The 20,515-nt window shown below is 45.0% G+C and overlaps 1 protein-coding gene across 6 annotated transcripts in view; it reads right to left on the reverse strand.

The window, feature by feature from the left end:
• Window positions 1-20,515, reverse strand: part of LOC115113092 (E3 ubiquitin-protein ligase MARCHF8-like) — a 136,211-nt gene that overhangs the window by 4,074 nt on the left and 111,622 nt on the right. For 4 of the 6 annotated variants that reach the window (XM_029640326.2, XM_029640328.2, XM_029640325.2 and 1 more), the window contains 4 exons: window positions 13,305-13,384; window positions 11,749-12,753; window positions 2,658-2,838; window positions 802-937 (listed from right to left, as the gene is read on the reverse strand). In XM_029640326.2, coding sequence (XP_029496186.1) covers window positions 802-937; window positions 2,658-2,838; window positions 11,749-12,753; window positions 13,305-13,384 — 1,402 coding nt within the window. The remainder of the gene's footprint in view (window positions 1-801; window positions 938-2,657; window positions 2,839-11,748; window positions 12,754-13,304; window positions 13,385-20,515) is intronic. The other 2 variants (XM_029640331.2, XM_029640330.2) reach the window with 1 other exon arrangement.

Here is a 20,515-nt window from a genome sequence, read left to right on the forward strand (position 1 = left end):
CACACTAGAATACATGTTTCTGACTAATATCATAGACTGTTTTCTACCCGAAGAAGTTGTTTATTGCCTTCAGTTGCTCTTTACCAGACCCAGAAAAACAGTTTGCACCATGCTGAGAGTGCTGTCAACCAAATGACTTGATGTAATAAGAGAGAGATAAAGAGAGAGATACAGTGGGTACTTACTCATTATAACAAAGAAATATCACAAACACTGACTTTAGATTTATAATGATCAACACAACATGACAATCTGCATGAACGGGCCTGACCCGAGAGTAGGGAAAGGGGATACCTAGTCAGTTGTACATTTCTTCCACATTTAACCCAACCCTTCTGAATCAGCGCGGGGGGCTGCCTTAATCTACACCCACTTAATCTTAACTGACATCTATGTCATCGGCGCCCGGGGAACAGTTGTTGTTGGGGGTTAACTGCCTTGCTCAGGGGCAGAACGGCAGATTTGTTTCACCTTGTCGGCTCTGGGATTCAAACCAGCAACCTTTCAGTAACTGGTCCAAAGCTCTTAACCGCCAGGCTACCTAGAGAGAGAGAGAGAGTGTGTGTGTGTGTGTGTGTGTGTGTGTGTGTGTGTGTGTGTGTGTGTGTGTGTGTGTGTGTGTGTGTGTGTGTGTGTGTGACGTTGTACTGTACTAGAGTTGTGTGTTGTGGTGCTTTGGCATGTTATGACTGTATTGAGTGAGGGGTGTAATGTTTTTTTTGCCATGCAGTATTTAAGTATTTAAGTGTGTGCAGTGTCCATTCTGAGGGGTGTTGTGGTGGTTTTGGTGCCTGTGATGACCTGTTCTGATCTCGTCTGCAGTGCGGTCAATGAGCACGTAGAGGGACCACACCACGCAAGTTATGGCGATGACATGGAACGTCACAGAACACATGATCTTCCTCCTCTCACTAGACGTCATCTGGAGCTTCTCCCACTGAGAGAAAGAGGGGAGGGATGGAGGGAGTTTAAAAACGAAAGAGTTTAAGTCAGATACACACATTTAAATATCCATTGTGTTCTCTCGGACAGGGTTTGGGTGATTGACCATCAATGGACTATGAGCAGTCTGGCAGAAAGTGCTCGCATGCCCCTCTTCACAAGCTGCTTAAATGAGTGCTAAATATTTGATGGCCATCATTCTGTCCGTGTTATGTGGATCATTCAGTCACACACTGATGCTGGTTAACTATTTATCAGCTGTCCAGTACTACTCAACCTCTTATAGATCCAACACACTGGACTTTCTTTTTATTGATCCATGAAACCCATTGAAATCAATGGTCAAAATCAAATACATGACGAAAGGTTTTGCTACATTATACCTCCTGAATATCAGATGCAATCTCTCAATAACCTTCATAGATGTCAACATGCTTTGAAATGATTTATGACAAACATGAAATTAATGTAGACAATTTATTGGCATTGATTTGAGGAAAGGGAGAGGTGAGAGTGGAGGAGAGGAGAGGTATGACATAATATAGAATGGGGAGAGGACAAATTAGTGAATAGGAAGAAGAGGAGCAGGGAGGGAAAGTGGACTTCTCTTCCCATCCACTGTTCCTTGGCAGAAAGGAGGTATAGATCTGTCTTCCTTGGCGATAGAGCCCAGTGTGCCAGTCCTATAAACCAATATCCTGGCACCATGACTTCCTGAAGAATGCAACATTTACAGAGGAACAGAGGTAGATAATAAAGACACTTCATCCTGATGGAGAGGAGAGAGGAGGAGGAGGAGGAGGAGGAAGAAGAGGAGGGTGAGAGATGAGGAGGAGGGGGAGAGAGGAGGAGGAGGGGGAGAGGGAGAGAGAGCGGAGGAGGAGGAGGGAGAGAGAGGAGGAGGAGGAGGAAGAGGAGAAGGAGGGAGAGAGAGGAGGAGGAGGAGGAGGAGAGAGAGGAGGAGGAAGAGGAGGAGGAGGAGGGAGAGAGAGGAGGAGGAGGGAGAGAGAGAGAGGAGGAGGAGGAGAGAGAGAGAGGAGGAGGAGGGGGAGAGAGAGGGATGAGGAGGAGGAGGAGGGTGAGAGAGGAGAGAGAGATGAGGAGGAGGGGGAGAGAGGAGGAAGAGGAGGAGGAGGAGGGTGAGAGAGGAGAGAGAGGATGAGGAGGAGGGGGAGAGAGGAGGAGGAGGGAGAGAGAGGAGGAGGAGGGAGAGAGGAGGAGGAGGAGGAGGAGGAGGGATGAGGATTTGGCCTGGTTTCCATGATATTGTACTGAATTAACCCAGGATCTAAATTAACCTGATAACTATTAACAGAATTTAAGTGCTTTTGTTCAGTTTATCATTTTAAATAAAATGTTGAATCTGCAAGCGTTAAAGATTGATAAATGCCTTAAATAAGACTGTATCATGTCAAAATCCCTCGAAACCAATTGCAAAAACCAAAAACCCAATGTCACGCTACTCTTATCAGTATTAGATCAATAAAACAGCTTTCTGTCTTGTCGGTGTCTTCGACTGGGATTCACATCTGCATGTTCTGGTCACAGTCATCTCTGGGAGTGTAGAACTAGAACAGAATGAGTGTAGTATGCGCACACCCCCCCTCACCCCCACAAACACACACACACACACACACACACACACACACACACACACACACACACACACACACACACACACACACACACACACACACACACACCTTTAGTCTCACCTTGCGAAGGGGTTTGAGCTTGGTCTCCATGATGAACTGGTACTTGCAGAGTTCACAGCAGCGTGTGTCTGAGGACTTGATCCACTGCTGCAGGCACGCCTGGTGGACGAAGCGTAAGCTGCCTGTACAGTTGCACGGTGTTATCAGTGGGCTGTCATCGTCTCCTTCGCAGTGACAGATCCTACAGAGAGAGACACAGATTAGTAGACCATAGCAGATACTCAGACAACAGACAGTCTCTAGACAGTTACTGATCCAGAGTTAACACACTCTCAGTGATCCTAAAGGAGTATACAGACAGGACTCCGGAGGCACAATACAGCCCAGACAGAGACACAACTCAGTGATGTTACCAGGAAATGTAGATATCAGAGTCTATATCAGACACAGACAGACATACTGATCACATCTGAACTAATAACACAACCCCAACACAGAGACTATGTCCCCAAGAGGAAACTCAATAATGACAAACTAATGTAATTATTCCCAAATCAACTTCACAGTCATGAATCATTTGCTGTTTTCTGAGAGACATGGGTGGGAGGTGTCATAATACCCATAAAATTGGAAATTGGAAATGATTCCAATAATTTTCCCACCATAAACTTTTCCCACAGGGGATTTTAGAAACACTTAAAATAAGGGCTGTGTTTTGTGTAGGTTTACCCTGGTGTGACTTTTTGATAACCATGTCAATCTCTCTCAGACAAGGTGACTTCTAAAATCCCCTGTGGGAAAAATGAATGGTGAAAAAACGATTGGAACCATTTCCCTGTTTGACTGCTAATTATGACTCATACTGTGGTACACATCCATAGGGAAGGCCTAGAATGACATGTATAGTTTGTTACAGTATGGATTACAAATACAACAACTTAAAGGTCTTTTACATCAGCAGCATTCAGCGTTGAGGGGCATGAGATCACTATAGTGACTCTGCGCACACAGACGCCCCTCTATTGAGAATTCTGAGCATTCACACACACACACACACACCATACACGTTCAATCAAATATCTGCTCCTTCACAGGAAAGGTATATTTCAGGGAACCAATCAGATCTGTAACATTGCACCTCTTCTCTCTACCAACTTGCTTCTCTGTCCGGTCTCTTTCTCTCACGCTGTCTCTCTCTCTCTCTTAAAGCAGATCTGTGGTAGCTGCTGCCAGTGTTACAGGTGTACATAGTATGGAAGCTACAAGTAACCTCCACTGAGTGTGTGTGTGTGTGTCAAGAGAGAAATAAGAGAAGAAGCAGGAAGTGGGAAGGGAGGAAAATCGATGGAGAGAATAAGAGAGAGAGAGAGGAGAGAGAGAGAGAGAGAGAGAGAGAGAGAGAGAGAGAGTGGGATTAGACTCAGTGCTGAAAATGCAGAGTAACTTGTAAGGGCAGTCAATACTCTCCACACAGACACCCCACACCCACACACACACACACACACTCCCATCCCCACAATCTGACAGGCTAATATAAAATGAGAGCAGAGAGCAGGAGCACAAGACGATTGAAATTTCGGGCAAATGTGCCCTTTGTCAGAATACCGACCTTGCCCTCTAACAGAGCTGAGCCGAAACAGAACAAAGACAGTCATGAATCCTCAATGAGCCTGCTTCACAACACAAGGCTACAAAAAGTCCTGGCTGATTTGAAATAGGAAAATATGAGGTGGTTTTATGTGAAACAGAATAGGATTGTGTTGAGTAAAGGAAGCTATGGGCTAAAGTGGTTTTATATAAAACAGAATAGGATTGTGTTGAGTAAAGGGAGCTATGGGACAAAGTGGTTTTATATAAAACAGAATAGGATTGTGTTGAGTAAAGGAAGCTATGGGATAAAGTGGTTTTATATAAAACAGAATAGGATTGTGTTGAGTAAAGGAAGCTATGGGATAAAGTGGTGGTAATTCTCTGGCAGAAAAACCAACCACTGTAGTTGAGATGGTCAGTTTGGTTTAAAATATATTGCTCTTTCTCTCACCCAATACGGTTGGCTTCACTTCAAAATGAATGTAAAATGAAGGCATAATTTGTGTTCAAACAGAGTAGAGTTCAATTCCTTGAAGATGAATACTTAACATGAAACTAGTGATTTTCCTCAAGGCCTAAAGACACTTGAAAATCACCTGCCATTGTAATTTACTGACAAAGCTTCTTAGTTGTCCTTGACAAGTGTTATAGAGCCATATTACATTGAACTACAATGAAAACAGCATTTTGCATGATATTCAGTCAGAATAAAATAACAAAACAGAGCAGAAAAGATTAAAGGAAAGAACAGAGACTGAGAGCACAGCAGGGTTTAGAAATAAGTTGGTCAAAGGAGTGCCTCCTGTCTGATCATAACCATGAGGTCGATCACACACACACACACACACACACACACACACACACACACACACACACACACACACCTCCCCACAATCTGACAGGCTAATATAAAAAGAGAGCAGAGAGCAGGAGCACAAGACGGGCAAATGTGGCCTTTGTCAGAATACCGACCTTGCCCTCTAACAGAGCTGAGCCGAAACAGAACAAAGACAGTCATGAATCCTCAATGAGCCTGCTTCACAACACAAGGCTACAAAAAGTCCTGGATGATTTGAAATAGGAAGATATGAGGTGGTTTTATGTGAAACAGAATAGGATTGTGTTGAGTAAAGGAAGCTATGGGATAAAGTGGTTTTATATAAAACAGAATAGGATTGTGTTGAGTAAAGGAAGCTATGGGATAAAGTGGTGGTAATTCTCTGGCAAAAAAAAACAACCACTGTAGTTGAGATGGTCACAGTTTGGTTTAAAATATATTGAATATATATATTCAAAATGAATGTAAAATGAAGGCATAATTTGTGTTCAAACAGAGTAGAGTTCAATTCCTTGAAGATGAATACTTAACATGAAACTAGTGATTTTCCTCAAGGCCTAAAGACACTTGAAAATCACCTGCCATTGTAATTTACTGACAAAGCTTCTTAGTTGTCCTTGACAAGTGTTATAGAGCCATATTACATTGAACTACAATGAAAACAGCATTTTGCATGATATTCAGTCAGAATAAAATAACAAAACAGAGCAGAAAAGATTAAAGGAAAGAACAGAGACTGAGAGCACAGCAGGGTTTAGAAATAAGTTGGTCAAAGGAGTGCCTCCTGTCTGATCATAACCATGAGGTCGATCACACACACACACACACACACACACACACACACACACACACACACACACACACACACACACACACACACACACACACACACACACACACACACACACCTTGGTTAAGGGGGAGGTGAGTGTAGCGAGTCAGTTAGGAGGTTAATGAGTTTGATCTGCCCAAAGCCTCACAAGATTAAACGACAACATGAACAAAGGAGGAGTCGAGGTGGTGGAAGATGGAGTGGGAAGGCGGAGTAGATGGAGGGATAAAGAAGAGGTAGTGTTTATTGCTGGGGTCAGTTGTTGTGGTGTGTTTGTATGCAGCTCTGCAAAGCATGTTGATTCCCTCAATCCGTCTCACTAATTTAGAAGAGTTAATGAGAGATTATAATCAACACGTACCACACCAGACTGAGTCCATAATGGTATTCATAAAGTATGTGTACCAGTATTCAGATGTGTGAGACAGTGCTTTACCAGACGACTGAGAGCTGTTCCTAAGCTCTCTGTTGATTGGCAAATAAATTGGCTGTGTTGGTGGACATTTTATGCACTGCTGGCTTGCTGGGAATATTACAGAAACAGGGATTACTGTGCTCCGTCAGCCAGAACACGTCTTGTTGAGCAGAGATAGTGAGATGGCAGGTGCCAGAGAGTATCTCGACATGGAACACATTCACATGCCAGCGGGAAACACGGGTTAAAATGATGATGGAAACCGGATGATAGAGAAACAAAGATAACTTCATTATAACGTCTGTGTATTCCTGCAGAGATGTACGATCTTCATTTGACCTACATTGTCACAGCAAAAGGATCTTGCAGTAACAAGATTTGAACGTTTAGTCCATAACGTTGCTTGATCAGTGGTTAGGCTATTAGATGGGTTAAAGTATACATGAAAAGTGCAATACTGTTAAAACAATCATGTGTTAGTGTAGGTTTTCAGTGAATTTATGGAAATCAAGAAGCTCATCTGCATTTCCTCATCTGAAAATTCTCAGCGTCAAAATTCTCTCTCTCCAACTCCCACTGTACTGATATCTCTTGCAACACATTTGTGCTGGCTCGATTTCTGAGCATTTCCTCTTGTTCAGGTCGACTCAAACCAGGGAGAGCCACTCCAATAATGTGTCAGAAAGATTGTTTTATTAGGTTAATAGCCAGGACAGAACAGAACAGAGCAGACAAAACAGGAAGGATTTGGATAAGTGGTGATCTCAGTCCATCAGGGTTGGATGTCAATTCCATTTAAATTCCAGTCAATTCAGGAAGTACACTGAAATTCCAATTCCAATTCTCTTCAATGCTTTTCAATGAGGAAAATGTGTAATTGGAATTTGGTTTACTTTCTGAATTGCCTGGAATTAAATGAGAATTGTCTCAACCCTGCAGTCCATGTGTGCGTCCCAAATGGCACCCCATTCCTTCTATAGTGCATTACTTTTGACCAGGGTGCATAGGCCCATGTAAAGGGAACAGGGTCCAATTAAAGCTCCTTGGGCTCCCGAGTGGCGCAGAGGTCTAAGGCACTGCACCTCAGTGCTAGAGGCGTCACTACACACACCCTGGTTGGAATCCAGGCTGTATCACAACCGGCTGTGATTGGGAGTCCCATAGGGCGGCGCACAATTGGCCCAGCATCGTCCGGGTTTGGCCGGTGTAGGCCGTCATTGTAAATAAGAATTTGTTCTTAACTGACTTGCCTAGTTAAATAAAGGTTATTTAACCTCTGACTCTACAGGAAGCTCTTTTACTTCCGGCGCCGACAGCGATGGCCGCCTCGCTTCGCGTTCCTAGGAAACTATGCAGTTTTTTGTTTTTTTACGTGTTATTTCTTACATTAGTACCCCAGGTCATCTTAGGTTTCATTACATACAGTCGAGAAGAACTACTGAATATAAGATCAGCGTCAACTCACCATCAGTACGACCAAGAATATGTTTTTCGCGACGCGGATCCTGTGTTCTGCATTTCAAACAGGACAACGGAATGGATCCCATGCAGCGACCCAATAAAACGACTCCGAAAAAGAGGGAAACGAGGCGGTCTTCTGGTCAGACTCCGGAGACGGGCACACCGTGCACCACTCCCTAGCATTCTTCTTGCCAATATCCAGTCTCTTGACAACAAGGTTGATGAAATCCGAGCAAGGGTAGCATTCCATAGGGACATCAGAGACTGTAACGTTCTTTGCTTCACGGAAACATGGCTCACTGGAGAGACGCTATCCGAGGCGGTGCAGCCAACGGGTTTCTCCACGCATCGCGCCGACAGAAATAAACATCTTTCTGGTAAGAAGAGGGGCGGGGGCGTATGCCTTATGGCGAACGAGACATGGTGTGATGAAAGAAACATACAGGAACTCAAATCCTTCTGTTCACCTGATTTAGAATTCCTCACAATCAAATGTCGACCGCATTATCTACCAAGAGAATTCTCTTCGATTATAATCACAGCCGTATATATCCCCCCCCCAAGCAGACACATCGATGGCTCTGAACTAACTTTATTTAACTCTTTGCAAACTGGAAACCATTTATCCGGAGGCTGCATTCATTGTAGCTGGGGATTTTAACAAGGCTAATCTGAAAACAAGACTCCCTAAATTTTATTAGCATATCGATTGCGCAACCAGGGGTGGAAAAACCTTGGATCACTCTAACTTCCGCGACGCATATAAGGCCCTGCCCCGCCCCCCTTTCGGAAAAGCTGACCACGACTCCATTTTGTTGATCCCTGCCTACAGACAGAAACTAAAACAAGAGGCTCCCACGCTGAGGTCTGTCCAACGCTGGTCCGACCAAGCTGACTCCACACTCCAAGACTGCTTCCATCACGTGGACTGGGATATGTTTCGTATTGCGTCAGATAACAATATTGACGAATACGCTGATTCGGTGTGCGAGTTCATTAGAACGTGCGTTGAAGATGTTGTTCCCATAGCAACGATTAAAACATTCCCTAACCAGAAACCGTGGATTGATGGCAGCATTCACGTGAAACTGAAAGCGTGAACCACTGCTTTTAATCAGGGCAAGGTGTCTGGTAACATGTCCGAATACAAACAGTGCAGCTATTCCCTCCGCAAGGCTATCAAACAAGCTAAGCGTCAGTACAGAGACAAAGTAGAATCTCAATTCAACGGCTCAGACACAAGAGGCATGTGGCAGGGCCTACAGTCAATCACGGACTACAAGAAGAAATCCAGCCCAGTCACGGACCAGGATGTCTTGCTCCCAGGCAGACTAAATAACTTTTTTGCCCGCTTTGAGGACAATACAGTGCCACTGACACGGCCTGCAACGAAAACATGCGGTCTCTCCTTCACTGCAGCCGAGGTGAGTAAGACATTTAAACGTGTTAACCCTCGCAAGGCTGTAGGCCCAGACGGCATCCCCAGCCGCGCCCTCAGAGCATGCGCAGACCAGCTGGCCGGTGTGTTTACGGACATATTAAATCAATCCCTATACCAGTCTGCTGTTCCCACATGCTTCAAGAGGGCCACCATTGTTCCTGTTCCCAAGAAAGCTAAGGTAACTGAGCTAAATGACTACCGCCCCGTAGCACTCACTTCCGTCATCATGAAGTGCTTTGAGAGACTAGTCAAGGACCATATCACCTCCACCCTACCTGACACCCTAGACCCACTCCAATTTGCTTACCGCCCAAATAGGTCCACAGACGATGCAATCTCAACCACACTGCCCTAACCCATCTGGACAAGAGGAATACCTATGTGAGAATGCTGTTCATCGACTACAGCTCGGCATTCAACACCATAGTACCCTCCAAGCTCGTCATCAAGCTCGAGTCCCTGGGTCTCGACCCCGCCCTGTGCAACTGGGTACTGGACTTCCTGACGGGCCGCCCCCAGGTGGTGAGGGTAGGCAACAACATCTCCTCCCCGCTGATCCTCAACACTGGGGCCCCACAAGGGGCGTTCTGAGCCCTCTCCTGTACTCCCTGTTCACCCACGACTGCGTGGCCACGCACGCCTCCAACTCAATCATCAAGTTTGCGGACGACACAACAGTGGTAAGCTTGATTACCAACAACGACGAGACAGCCTACAGGGAGGAGGTGAGGGCCCTCGGAGTGTGGTGTCAGGAAAATAACCTCACACTCAACGTCAACAAAACTAAGGAGATGATTACGGACTTCAGGAAACAGCAGAGGGAACACCCCCCTATCCACATCGATGGAACAGTAGTGGAGAGGGTAGCAAGTTTTAAGTTCCTCGGCATACACATCACAGACAAACTGAACTGGTCCACTCACACAGACAGCATCGTGAAGAAGGCGCAGCAGCGCCTCTTCAACCTCAGGAGGCTGAAGAAATTTGGCTTGTCACCAAAAGCACTCACAAACTCATACAGCAAGTTCAAACCCCTGAGCTGACAAGATACAAATCTGTCATTCTGCCCATGAACAGGCAGTTAACCCACTGTTCCTAGGCTGTCATTGAAAATAAGAATTTGTTCTTAACTGACTTGTCTAGTTAAATAAAGGTAAAATAAATCAAATAAATCTATGCGCTCTCTCTCTCTTTCCCTTCAATTGTAGACTTAAGTGCACAACACATCAGTTGTTGTTTCCAAACCTTCAAATAATTACCGCTACACACAGCCTACATCGTTGTCAGCATATTAGCTGTCAACATAGCTACTATAACTAACGCGTTAGTAAACCCAATACAATCATGCAGTGCGGTGTACATTCAGCAATCAGTTTAGCAGTTATACCGGCGGGCCCCGGTGAAAATAAAACCAAAAGCTTACCTTGATTTGGAAGAGGTTCCAGCGTTGGATAGCCATAGCCAGCTAGCTAACATAGCATCCTCCACTGTTTGAGCCTGGCGTTTGAGTAGGCTAAACTAGCTAGCTGCATTCACTAGCTAAGTGAATATACAACAAAATAAAGCTAGCCCTCTTTCACTCCATCTCTCTAGCTTCTCCTTCATTTTTAAAGAAATTAATTTGTTCAAAACTGCTCAACTATTGTCTTTCTCTCTCTTTGAGTCAACTACTCACCACATTTTATGCACTGTAGTTCTAGCTAGCTGTAGCTTATGCTTTCAGTACTAGATTCATTCTCTGATCCTTTGATTGGGTGGACAACAGTTCATGCTTCAAGAGGTCTGATAGGTTGGAGGACGTTCTCCGGAAGTTGTCATAATTACTGCGTAAATCTATGGAAGGGGGTGAGAACCATGAGCCTCCTAGGCTTTGTATTGAAGTCAATGTACCCAGAGGAGGACTGAAACTAGCTGTCCTCCGCCTTCACCATAGTGCTACACTACAGAGTGCTGTTGAGGCTACTGTAGAGCTTAATTTCAAAACAGTGTGTTTTAATAATTTATTGGGTCACACGTGAATATATTTAGTATAGTGTTATCGAAAAAGGATAACTTTTTTAATGTTTCACAATTTTTATTAAATTCACTGAGGATGGTTCTCCCCTTCCTCCTCTGAGGAGCCTCCACTGGTACAGAGGAGGAGTGATAAATCAGAACACCTTCATCCAAAAGCACTTGCTCCCTCTCGCCCTTTCTTTTTGTCTTTCTCTCTCCTCTGTCTGCCCCCCCCCCCCCCGCCACCACCACCCCCACCATGCCTACTGTCTCCGTGGATAACCAGCAAGATAATTATTTAAATTCTATTTTTCAATTTAAAAATAACAGCCACGCAAGCATACTTGAAGAGTAGACCACAGTGTGACTGACCATTCCATTCCAGCTAGTCCCTGATCGCACAGTCACTACCACTTCACAGGAGGGATGGGCAGGGCTCTACCACGTCATATCACAGGAGGTGTAGGCAGGATCCAGCCATGGAATTCTATGTGTCTCTACCACATCACAGCACGGGGGTGAGCAGGAGGAGTCTACCACTTCACACACAGGGGGGGTCACAATCCAGGAATCACCCACCTGCAGCAGTCTCCGGACAGCGAATAGGGCGAGAGCGGGCCTGGCGTGAGAGGCCCCATTTTGTCAGAATGGGCAGGTGACGAACACCGCTCTAGAATTGAAAAACGGTCCAGATCGCTGTCTTTGTCCATGTAGCAAAGGGGGGCTGCCCCAAGCAGACCCGAATCCCCGCTTCTGGCACCACTTCCTGGGGCTCCAGCCCCTGTCCAAGTTCCGGTCTCTCCCTGGGGGATCTCAAACACATCGTCATCCCCCAGGAGGCCATCTGTTCCCCCCAGGGGAGGCTCATTGCCCCCCATTAGCGTGCTGGAGGATTTGGTGATGTGGAGGCGGGAGGCATAGCTACCCAACTCAGAACACTGTAGACTGGCAGAGGTAGAGGAGCGAGAGAAGGGGAGGAAGAGGCGGAGGAGTTTGGAGCTGGGCGGGTGAAGGTGGGAGTTAGGAGGTGGTGGAAGAGGAGGAGGAGGATGGACGCCGGAAGAGTGAGGTTGGAAGCAGTGTTCGTGGGTGAGGTACTTGTAGTTGTTGGTGAATGAGGGAACGAGGTGAGGGTGTGTGCGGGTGAGTGTGTGCGTGGGGAAGGGAGGATGGTTCGAGGCCTGGTGTGTGAGTGTGGCTGCTTTGCCGTTGAACATCTTGGACTTCTGGTCTGTGTTGGGTTGTTTAGGTTTTACATCCAGCTCTCCTTCAGAACAGGTCTGGTCTACGAAGTGCAGTCCGTTACAGAGGCTGTCCATGCGCTGGCCCACATTGCTCAGAGAGTGAGAGAACTTCAGTGTCCCGTTGCCGGTGGAGGGGCGGAGCAATGAAAGCCATTCCGTCCCGAAGGAGAGCCCGCCCCGGCCTTTGGAGGGCTTGAAGGCTGGGGGGGTGTCCAGGCAGAGTGTTGTCACAGAGATGCCCCCTCCTGACCCCTGAGAGGTTTTGCTGTTGGAGTTCATCAGAACCACAGTGGTCTGCAAAGGCTTCTGGTAGCCCTGGTCTGGAGATGTGGCGGCAAGGCTGAGTGTGAGGGATCGGAGGGATGGAGGTTGGAGGAGGGGAGACAGGAAGGGATGGTCGGGCAGACGATAGCAGAAAACCAGTACAGGAGAGAAGGAGAGATGGGTAGAAAAAATATATATGAAATGAAACAAAAGGCCAGCATGCTTCAAACAAAACATATAAAGGAAAGGATGGAGAGTTATATCAGGGAAACTCCCTCCCTGACCTCGCACAAAGGAGTTGGCATAAAGCAGAACACCATTTCTGGACAATAAAGTATTATTCTTCAGTACAGTGCAGTACTCCTCACTGCCATATCTAGTTCCCATCTATTCTGTTTAGCATCAGACAACACCATCTGTAACCCATCTGGCACCTTGCTTTCACGCTGCATACAATCAACTAAATCAACTAAACATGAGACTGCTAAGATCCAGAGCCAGTAAACCCTCAGCAGCCCAAAGCATTTGAAGGATGTACACCAGCAGATGTCATGGTTGGAGGGTTAAAGGTCAGGGGTTCAGGGGTTAGAGTTTAAAGGTTATTGTTTAAAGGTGTGTGTACAGTACCTGCAGATGTCCTGGTTGGAGGGGGTGACCGATGACCGTGAAAAGCTGCAGGGGGCGTTGACGGAGGTGGGACTCCCCGCCTGAGGAAGAGAGAGAGAGTGAAACACAAATATAATTCAGATTTCTCTCATCGGCATCACCAGAAAAATAGTAACATTGGGCTTCATTAACAATAAAGAGAAAGAGCTGGCCTCCGATTAGCTCTGTATCTTCCTCAGATAGCAAGTCGTTAGCTAGCTAGCAAGGGTATTTTCTGAGACTGCCAATGGAAATATCTCCAACGTTAGAGAACTAGCAAATAGCTTATGTGGAACTTCATCCAGTCTATATTACTACACTTACACAGAATGCATCATAAACATGGCATGTACTGACGCACAGCGTGATAAAAACAACAAGCACACTGACAGAGTCCAGGAGATAAAAGGGATTCAGCGTTGTCAAGAGTGCCGACCAAACTCATACAAATATACACAGTACAGCTGGCTGTTAGTTCACATTACATTACCACTAGCTGGCATCTGACGGAATTATTTCAAACGGCAAAACATTTGAAAAAACAACAACTGGAAAACCAATTTCAAAACCTAACTACTTCTGCAGATACTCGTATTTTCAGTTGGTCGGTTTATTAATTGTCTGTTAATTTAACGGTTGAACGTGAAAGTGTTAAAACATTTTCCATAGACTCAATGAAGTACTTCAAAACTGCCACACAAGCCTGGATTTCAAACGATCATGGTCATGGTGTGAAGAAGCTCTATACCTCATTAAAACACCCATTAGCAGCACTGGTGTGGTAGTAACAAATGGGATCAGAAATCCTTTCGTCTATAACCTTGGTGTAGCCTTATGTTCAGTGGTAGTAGAGGTGTGTTGTAATATTACGTGTCCTGGTACATCTGGTGTAGAGAATAGAAGCTCTGCAGTCAGAGGCGGCAGGTAGCCTTGTGGCTAGAGCGTCGGGCCAGTAACCGAAAGGTTGCTGGATCGAATCCCAGCGCTGACAAGGTAAAAATCCCACAAGGCTACCTGCCACCTCTGACTGCAGAGCTTCAATCCCACTGTTCCCCGGTCATTGTAAATAAGAATTTGTTCTTAACTGACTTGCCTAGTTAAAAAAAGGTTACATTTAATAAATAAATGAAATCAGACGCCTCCCAGGTATTAGCCTCTACTATACACCATCCACTAATTACCTATTGACTACATCTGTAACTAAAGGGCAATTTATAGCTCAGGGGTTGGATGAGATCAATAAATTATTCAATGAATTCAACTCTGCCTTCACCTTCTCTCTCTGCCTGTCAATTCAAGGGCTTTACTTACCTGCTCTAATAGACAGAAGGATTACCTAGACATACCAAAGCAAGTGAAGTGGATAATAAACAAAAATGAACAGTAAACATTACACTCACAGTTCCTAAAGAATAAATACATTTCAAATGTCATATTATGTCTATATGTAACAATGTGAAAACAGTGAAAGTACAAAAGGGAAAATAAATAAATATAAATATGGGTTGTATTTACAATGGTGTTTGTTCTTCACTGGTTGCCCTTTTCTTGTGGCAACAGGTCACAAATCTTGCTGCTGTGATGGCACACAGATATGGGAGTTTATCAAAATTGGGTTTGTTTTCAAATTCTTTGTGGATCTGTGTAACCTGAGGGAAATATGTGTATCTAATAGTGTCATACATTTGGCAGGAGGTCAGAAAGTGCATCTCAGTTTCCACCTCATTCTGTGGGCAGTGTGCACATAGCCTGTCCTCTCTTGTGAGCCAGGTGTGCCTACAGCAGCCTTTCCCAATAGCAAGGTTATGCTCACTGAGTCTGTACATAGTCAAAGCATTCCTTAAGTTTGGGTCAGTCACAGTGGTCAGGTATTCTGCCACTGCGTACTCTCTGTTTAGGGCCAAAGAGCATTCTAGTTTGCACTGTTTTTTTGTTGTCTTGCCATCTTGCGCGCACACACACACACACACACACACACACACACACACACACACACACACACACACACACACACACACACACACACACACACACACACACACACACATGAAGAAAAAATAACCGCATGTAGGGGTGTGAGGATCAAAACAGAGGAGCTGTCTTTAAAATCAATCAGATGAGACAATATTTAACTGTGGAAGTAGAACATTTACATAGTGTGTTATTACACACCAGCAAGACTGGGAAAATGAGGAAGGTACTGTGTTAGCTATATCATTTTCAGATATACTGGCTATAATGGCACCGGAGGGGATGGCTGCCATTTTATGGGTTCGTAACCATCTGTGCTACTTTGTTAGTTTTTTTCTCATTGTTTGTAACTAATTTTGCACATAATGTTGCTGCTACCTTCTCTTATGACCAAAAAGAGAGTCTGGATATCAGCACAGCAAGTATTCACCTCGAACTGGACAATTTAAAAAATGTAATGAGTCTGACGCGAAGGATATTCTGCTTTGTCGAGACAAGTCCAAAATCCCCATTAAATCCCAGACGAGTAGGTAAACCACCACTACCCTCCGTATTATTGGCCAACGTGCAATCATTGGAAAACAAACATCATAATCTATGATTAAGACTATCCTACCAACAGGACATTAAAAACTGTAATATGTTATTTTTCACCGGCTAAACAACGATAAGGATAATATAGAGCAGGCTGGCATTTCCGTGTTTCGGCAGGACATAGCAGCTATGTCTAGTAAGACGAGGGGCTGGGGTGTGTGTCTATTTGTCAATAACTGCTGGTGCGCGATGTTTAATATTAAAGAAGTCTTGAAGTATTGCTCGCCTGAAGTAGAATACCTCATGATAAGCTGTAGACCACAATATCTATGTTATTGGTAGTCGTCCATTTACCACCAAGAACCGATGCTGGCACTAAGATCCCACTCAACGAGCTGTGTAAGGCCATAAGCAAACAAGAAAATGCTCATCCAGAAGTGGTGCTCCAAGTGGCCGGGGACTTTAATGCAGGCAAACTTAAATCCGTTTTACCTCATTTCTACCAGCATGTCAAGTGTGCAACCAGAGGAAAAACTCTAGACCACCTTTCCTCCACACACAGAGATGCATACAAATCTCTCCCTTGCCCTCCATTGGGCAAATCTGCTTACAATCACTGACAAAACTAAAGCAGGAAGTACCAGTGACTCACTCAATACGGACGTGGTCAGATGACATGGATGCTACGCTACAGGACAGTTTTTCTAGCACAGACTGGGATTCATCTAATGGCATTGAGGAGTATACTACCTCAGTCACTGGCTTCATCAAAAAGTGCATTGACGCCGTCGTCCCCACAGTGACAGTACGTACATATCCCAACCAGAAGCCATGGATTACAGGCAACATCCGCATGAGCTAACGGCTAGAACTACAGCTTTCAACGAGCAGGACACTAATCTGGACGCTTATAATAAATCCTGCTATGCCCTCAGACGAACCATCAAACAGGTAAAGCTTCAATACAGGAATAAGATTGAATCCTACTACACCGGCTCTGACGCTTGTCAGATGTGGCAGGGCTTGACAACTATTACAGACTACAAAAAGTAGCCCAGTGACGAGTGCCTACCAGATGAGCTAAATGCCATTTATGCTCTCTTCGAGGCAACCAACACTGAAGCATGCATGAGAGCACCAGCTGTTCCCGGGCAACTGTGTTATCACTCTCTCACCGTAGCCGACGTGAGTAAGACCTTTGAACAGGTCAACATGCACAAGGCTGCGGGGCCAGAAGGATTACCAGGACGTGTGCTCCAGGCATGTGCTGACCAACTGGCAGGTGTCTTCACTGACATTTTCAACATGTCCCTGATTGAGTCTGTAATACCAACATGTTTCAAGCAGATCTAAATGCCTAAATAACTACAGACCCGTAGCACTCACGTCCGTAGCCATGAAGTGCTTTGAAAGGCTGGTAATGGCTCACATGAACACCATTATCCCAGAAACCCTAGACCCACTCCAATTTGCATACTGCCCAAACAGATCCACGGATGATCCAATCTCTACTGCACTTCACACTACCCTTTCCCACCTGGACAACAGGAACACCTATGTGAGAATGCTATTCATTGACTAAAGCTCAGCGTTCAACACCATAGTACCCTCAAAGCTCATCACTAAGCTAAGGATCCTGGGACTAAACACCTCCCTCTGCAACTGGATCCTGGACTTCCTGACGGGCCGCCCGCAGGTGGTGAGGGTAGGTAGCAACACATTTGCCACGCTGATCCTCAACACAGGAGCCCCCTAGGGGTGCATGCTCAATCTCCTCCTGTACTCCCTGTTCACCCACAACTGCATGGCCAGGCACGACTCCAACACCATCATTAAGTTTGCAGACGACACAACAGTGGTAGGCCTGATCACAGACAAATACGAGACAGTCTATAGGGAGCAGGTCAGAGACCTGGCTGGGTGGTGCCAGAATAACAACCTATCTCTCAATGTAACCAAGACTAAGGAGATGATTGTGGACTACAGGAAAAGGAGGACCGAGCACATCCCCATTCTCATCGACGGGGCTGTAGTGGAACAGGTTGAGAGCTTCACGTTCCTTGGTGTCCACATCACCAACAAATTAGAATGGTCCAAACACACCAAGACGGTCGTGAAGAGGGCACGACAAAGCCTATTCCCCCTCAGGAAACTAAAAAGATGTGTCCCGCCACACACCACCCCCTCTTTTACGCTACTGCTACTCTCTGTTCATCATATATGCATAGCTCCTTTAATCATATCTACATGTACATACTACCTCAATCAGCCTGACTAACCAGTGTCTGTATGTAGCCTTATACCTTCTTTGCACTATTGGTTAGCCTGTAAGTAAGCATTTCACTGTAAGGGCTACCTGTTGTATTCGACGCACGTGACAAATAAACTTGGATTTGATTTGATTTGATTCTATAAAAGGTAAATCCAATCATTGTGTCTGCTAATCTGTATGACTACAACCTCAGATCTGAATGGAACAGGCATTAAATAATCGGCTATACATTTGACTAACATTTATGCAATATACTTTTTACTTAACTATCCATGATCACCAGAACGTCTGTATGAAGCGGGTGATGAAACAAACAGAAAACTAAAAAGCTCAGAAATGAACCCACAGTCGTGGCACTGGCAAGTTCTAACAGAGCCTGTTAATGTGTGTCAGAATGGACACATAATTTACCATTCCTGTCATTCTCCTCATACCTCAAACACACCTCTATCCAACTCTCTGCTCTTCTCTGTTTGCCCAGCCAACATTTCCTTGTTCTTTAAATTTAATTTCCCTTTAGGTATTTCACCTCAGTGAACAAAATGATGGTATGAGTCTTACTGAGGCCAACGACCAAAGCAAATAACTCAGGCTTGGAGAGACCAAGAAGAGGCGGACTCAATCCAACCTAGTAACCATGATAATGACACTTACCGCAATAACAACTAGAAGCAGGCACTGTGTGCTACTGAGACCAGTTTCTAATAAAAAAAACGTATTCTACTGCCAATATGGGGCTGTATCACAACCAGCCGTGACTGAGTCCCATAGGGCGGCGCAAAATTATGGTTAGGGTTTGGCCGGGGTATTTTTTTTTATTATGGTATAATGGGAACAATGTCATCCAAAAAGTGAAACTTTTGAATCATCTGTCCATAGAACATTCTTCCAAGAATCTTGATGATCATCCAGGTTCTTTTTGGCAAAATTGAGTCAACTTTTTGGATGACATTGGTCCCATTATGCCTGGCGAAAATCAAACACTGCATTCCACAGTGAGAACCTTATACCAACAGTCAAGCATAGTGGTGGTAGTGTGATGGTTTGGGGATGCTTTGCTGCCTCAGGACCTGGACAACTTGCCTTAATATAAGGAACCATGAATTCTGCTCTGTATCAGAGAATTCTACAGAAGAATGTCAGGCCATCCGTCTGTGAGCTGAAGCGCAGCTGGGTCATGCAGCAAGACAATGAACCAAAACACACAATCAAGCTACATGAAAGTGGCTAAAAAGCAACACATTTGAAGTTTTGAAATGGCCCCATCAAAGTCCAGACCTAATCCCAATTGAGATGTTGTGGCAGGACTTGAAACGAGCAGTTCATGCTTGAAAACCCACAAATGACAGAGTTAAAGCAGTTCTGCATGCAAGAGTGAGCCAAAGCATAGCAAATTTTATCACATCCAAGGATTGGTAATCTAACTAACAATTCTAAAACTACTGTCTTAGTGTATGAATATGTACAGTCAGAGCAGCAAACAGTAGATGGTATCGGTTATATACATATGAGATGAGTATGGACAAAAGTTAAAGTGGCAATACATTTAAGGATGAATGATGGTACAGTATATACTTATGCATATGAGATGCATTATATAAGGTAGCATTGGTGGCTAATAATTTACATCATTTCCCACAGGTGGCTGGATTGGGTCAGTGTCAATGACAGTGTGTTGGCAGAGCCACTTTTTAACAGTCTGACCTTGAATAGAAGCTGTTTTTCAGTCTCTCAAGCTTTGAAATGTGACCTCGCCTTCTGGAGATAGCGGGGTGAACAGGCAGTGGTTTGGTTGATGTCCTTGATGATCTTTATGGCCTTCCTGTAACATCGGGTGGTGTAGGTGTAATATGTTATCCTGGAGGGCAGGTTTGCCCTGATGCGTTGTGCAGACCTCACTACTGCCGTCCAGGCGTTGATACAGCCCGCCAGGATGCTCTCGACAGTATCTGTAGAAGTTAATATAACTGTTCCATCGATGTGAACCAACTGTTTTGTTGAAGTTCCTGACACCACACTGCTGTCTGTCGTCAAGCCTACCACTGTTGTGTCATCCGATGAATTCTAGGAATATGTCCGAATGTGGTCTGCAGAGGGCGCGCTGGGGATGCCTGGGCCTGCCCTTGCGAGGGTTATCTGTGTTTTCTGTAGCCTGGGAGCAAGACAACTTGTGTATTCCACTTTGTCTCTGTACTGACGCTTAGCTGCCTTGCGGAGGGAATAGGTCACACCTTGCCCTGATTAAAAGCAGTGCAAGTTTCACGCGAATGCAATCCAGAATGTTTTTATCAATGAACGCACGTTCTAACCAAAAAAACATGTCCCAGTCAATGGAAGCAGTCTTGGAGTGTGGAGTCAGCTTGGTCTGACCAGCGTTGGACAACCTCAGCGTGGGAGCCTCTTGTTTAAGTTTCTG

The sequence above is a fragment of the Oncorhynchus nerka genome, linkage group LG28, assembly GCF_034236695.1.
Source record: "Oncorhynchus nerka isolate Pitt River linkage group LG28, Oner_Uvic_2.0, whole genome shotgun sequence".
NCBI lineage: Eukaryota > Metazoa > Chordata > Actinopteri > Salmoniformes > Salmonidae > Oncorhynchus > Oncorhynchus nerka.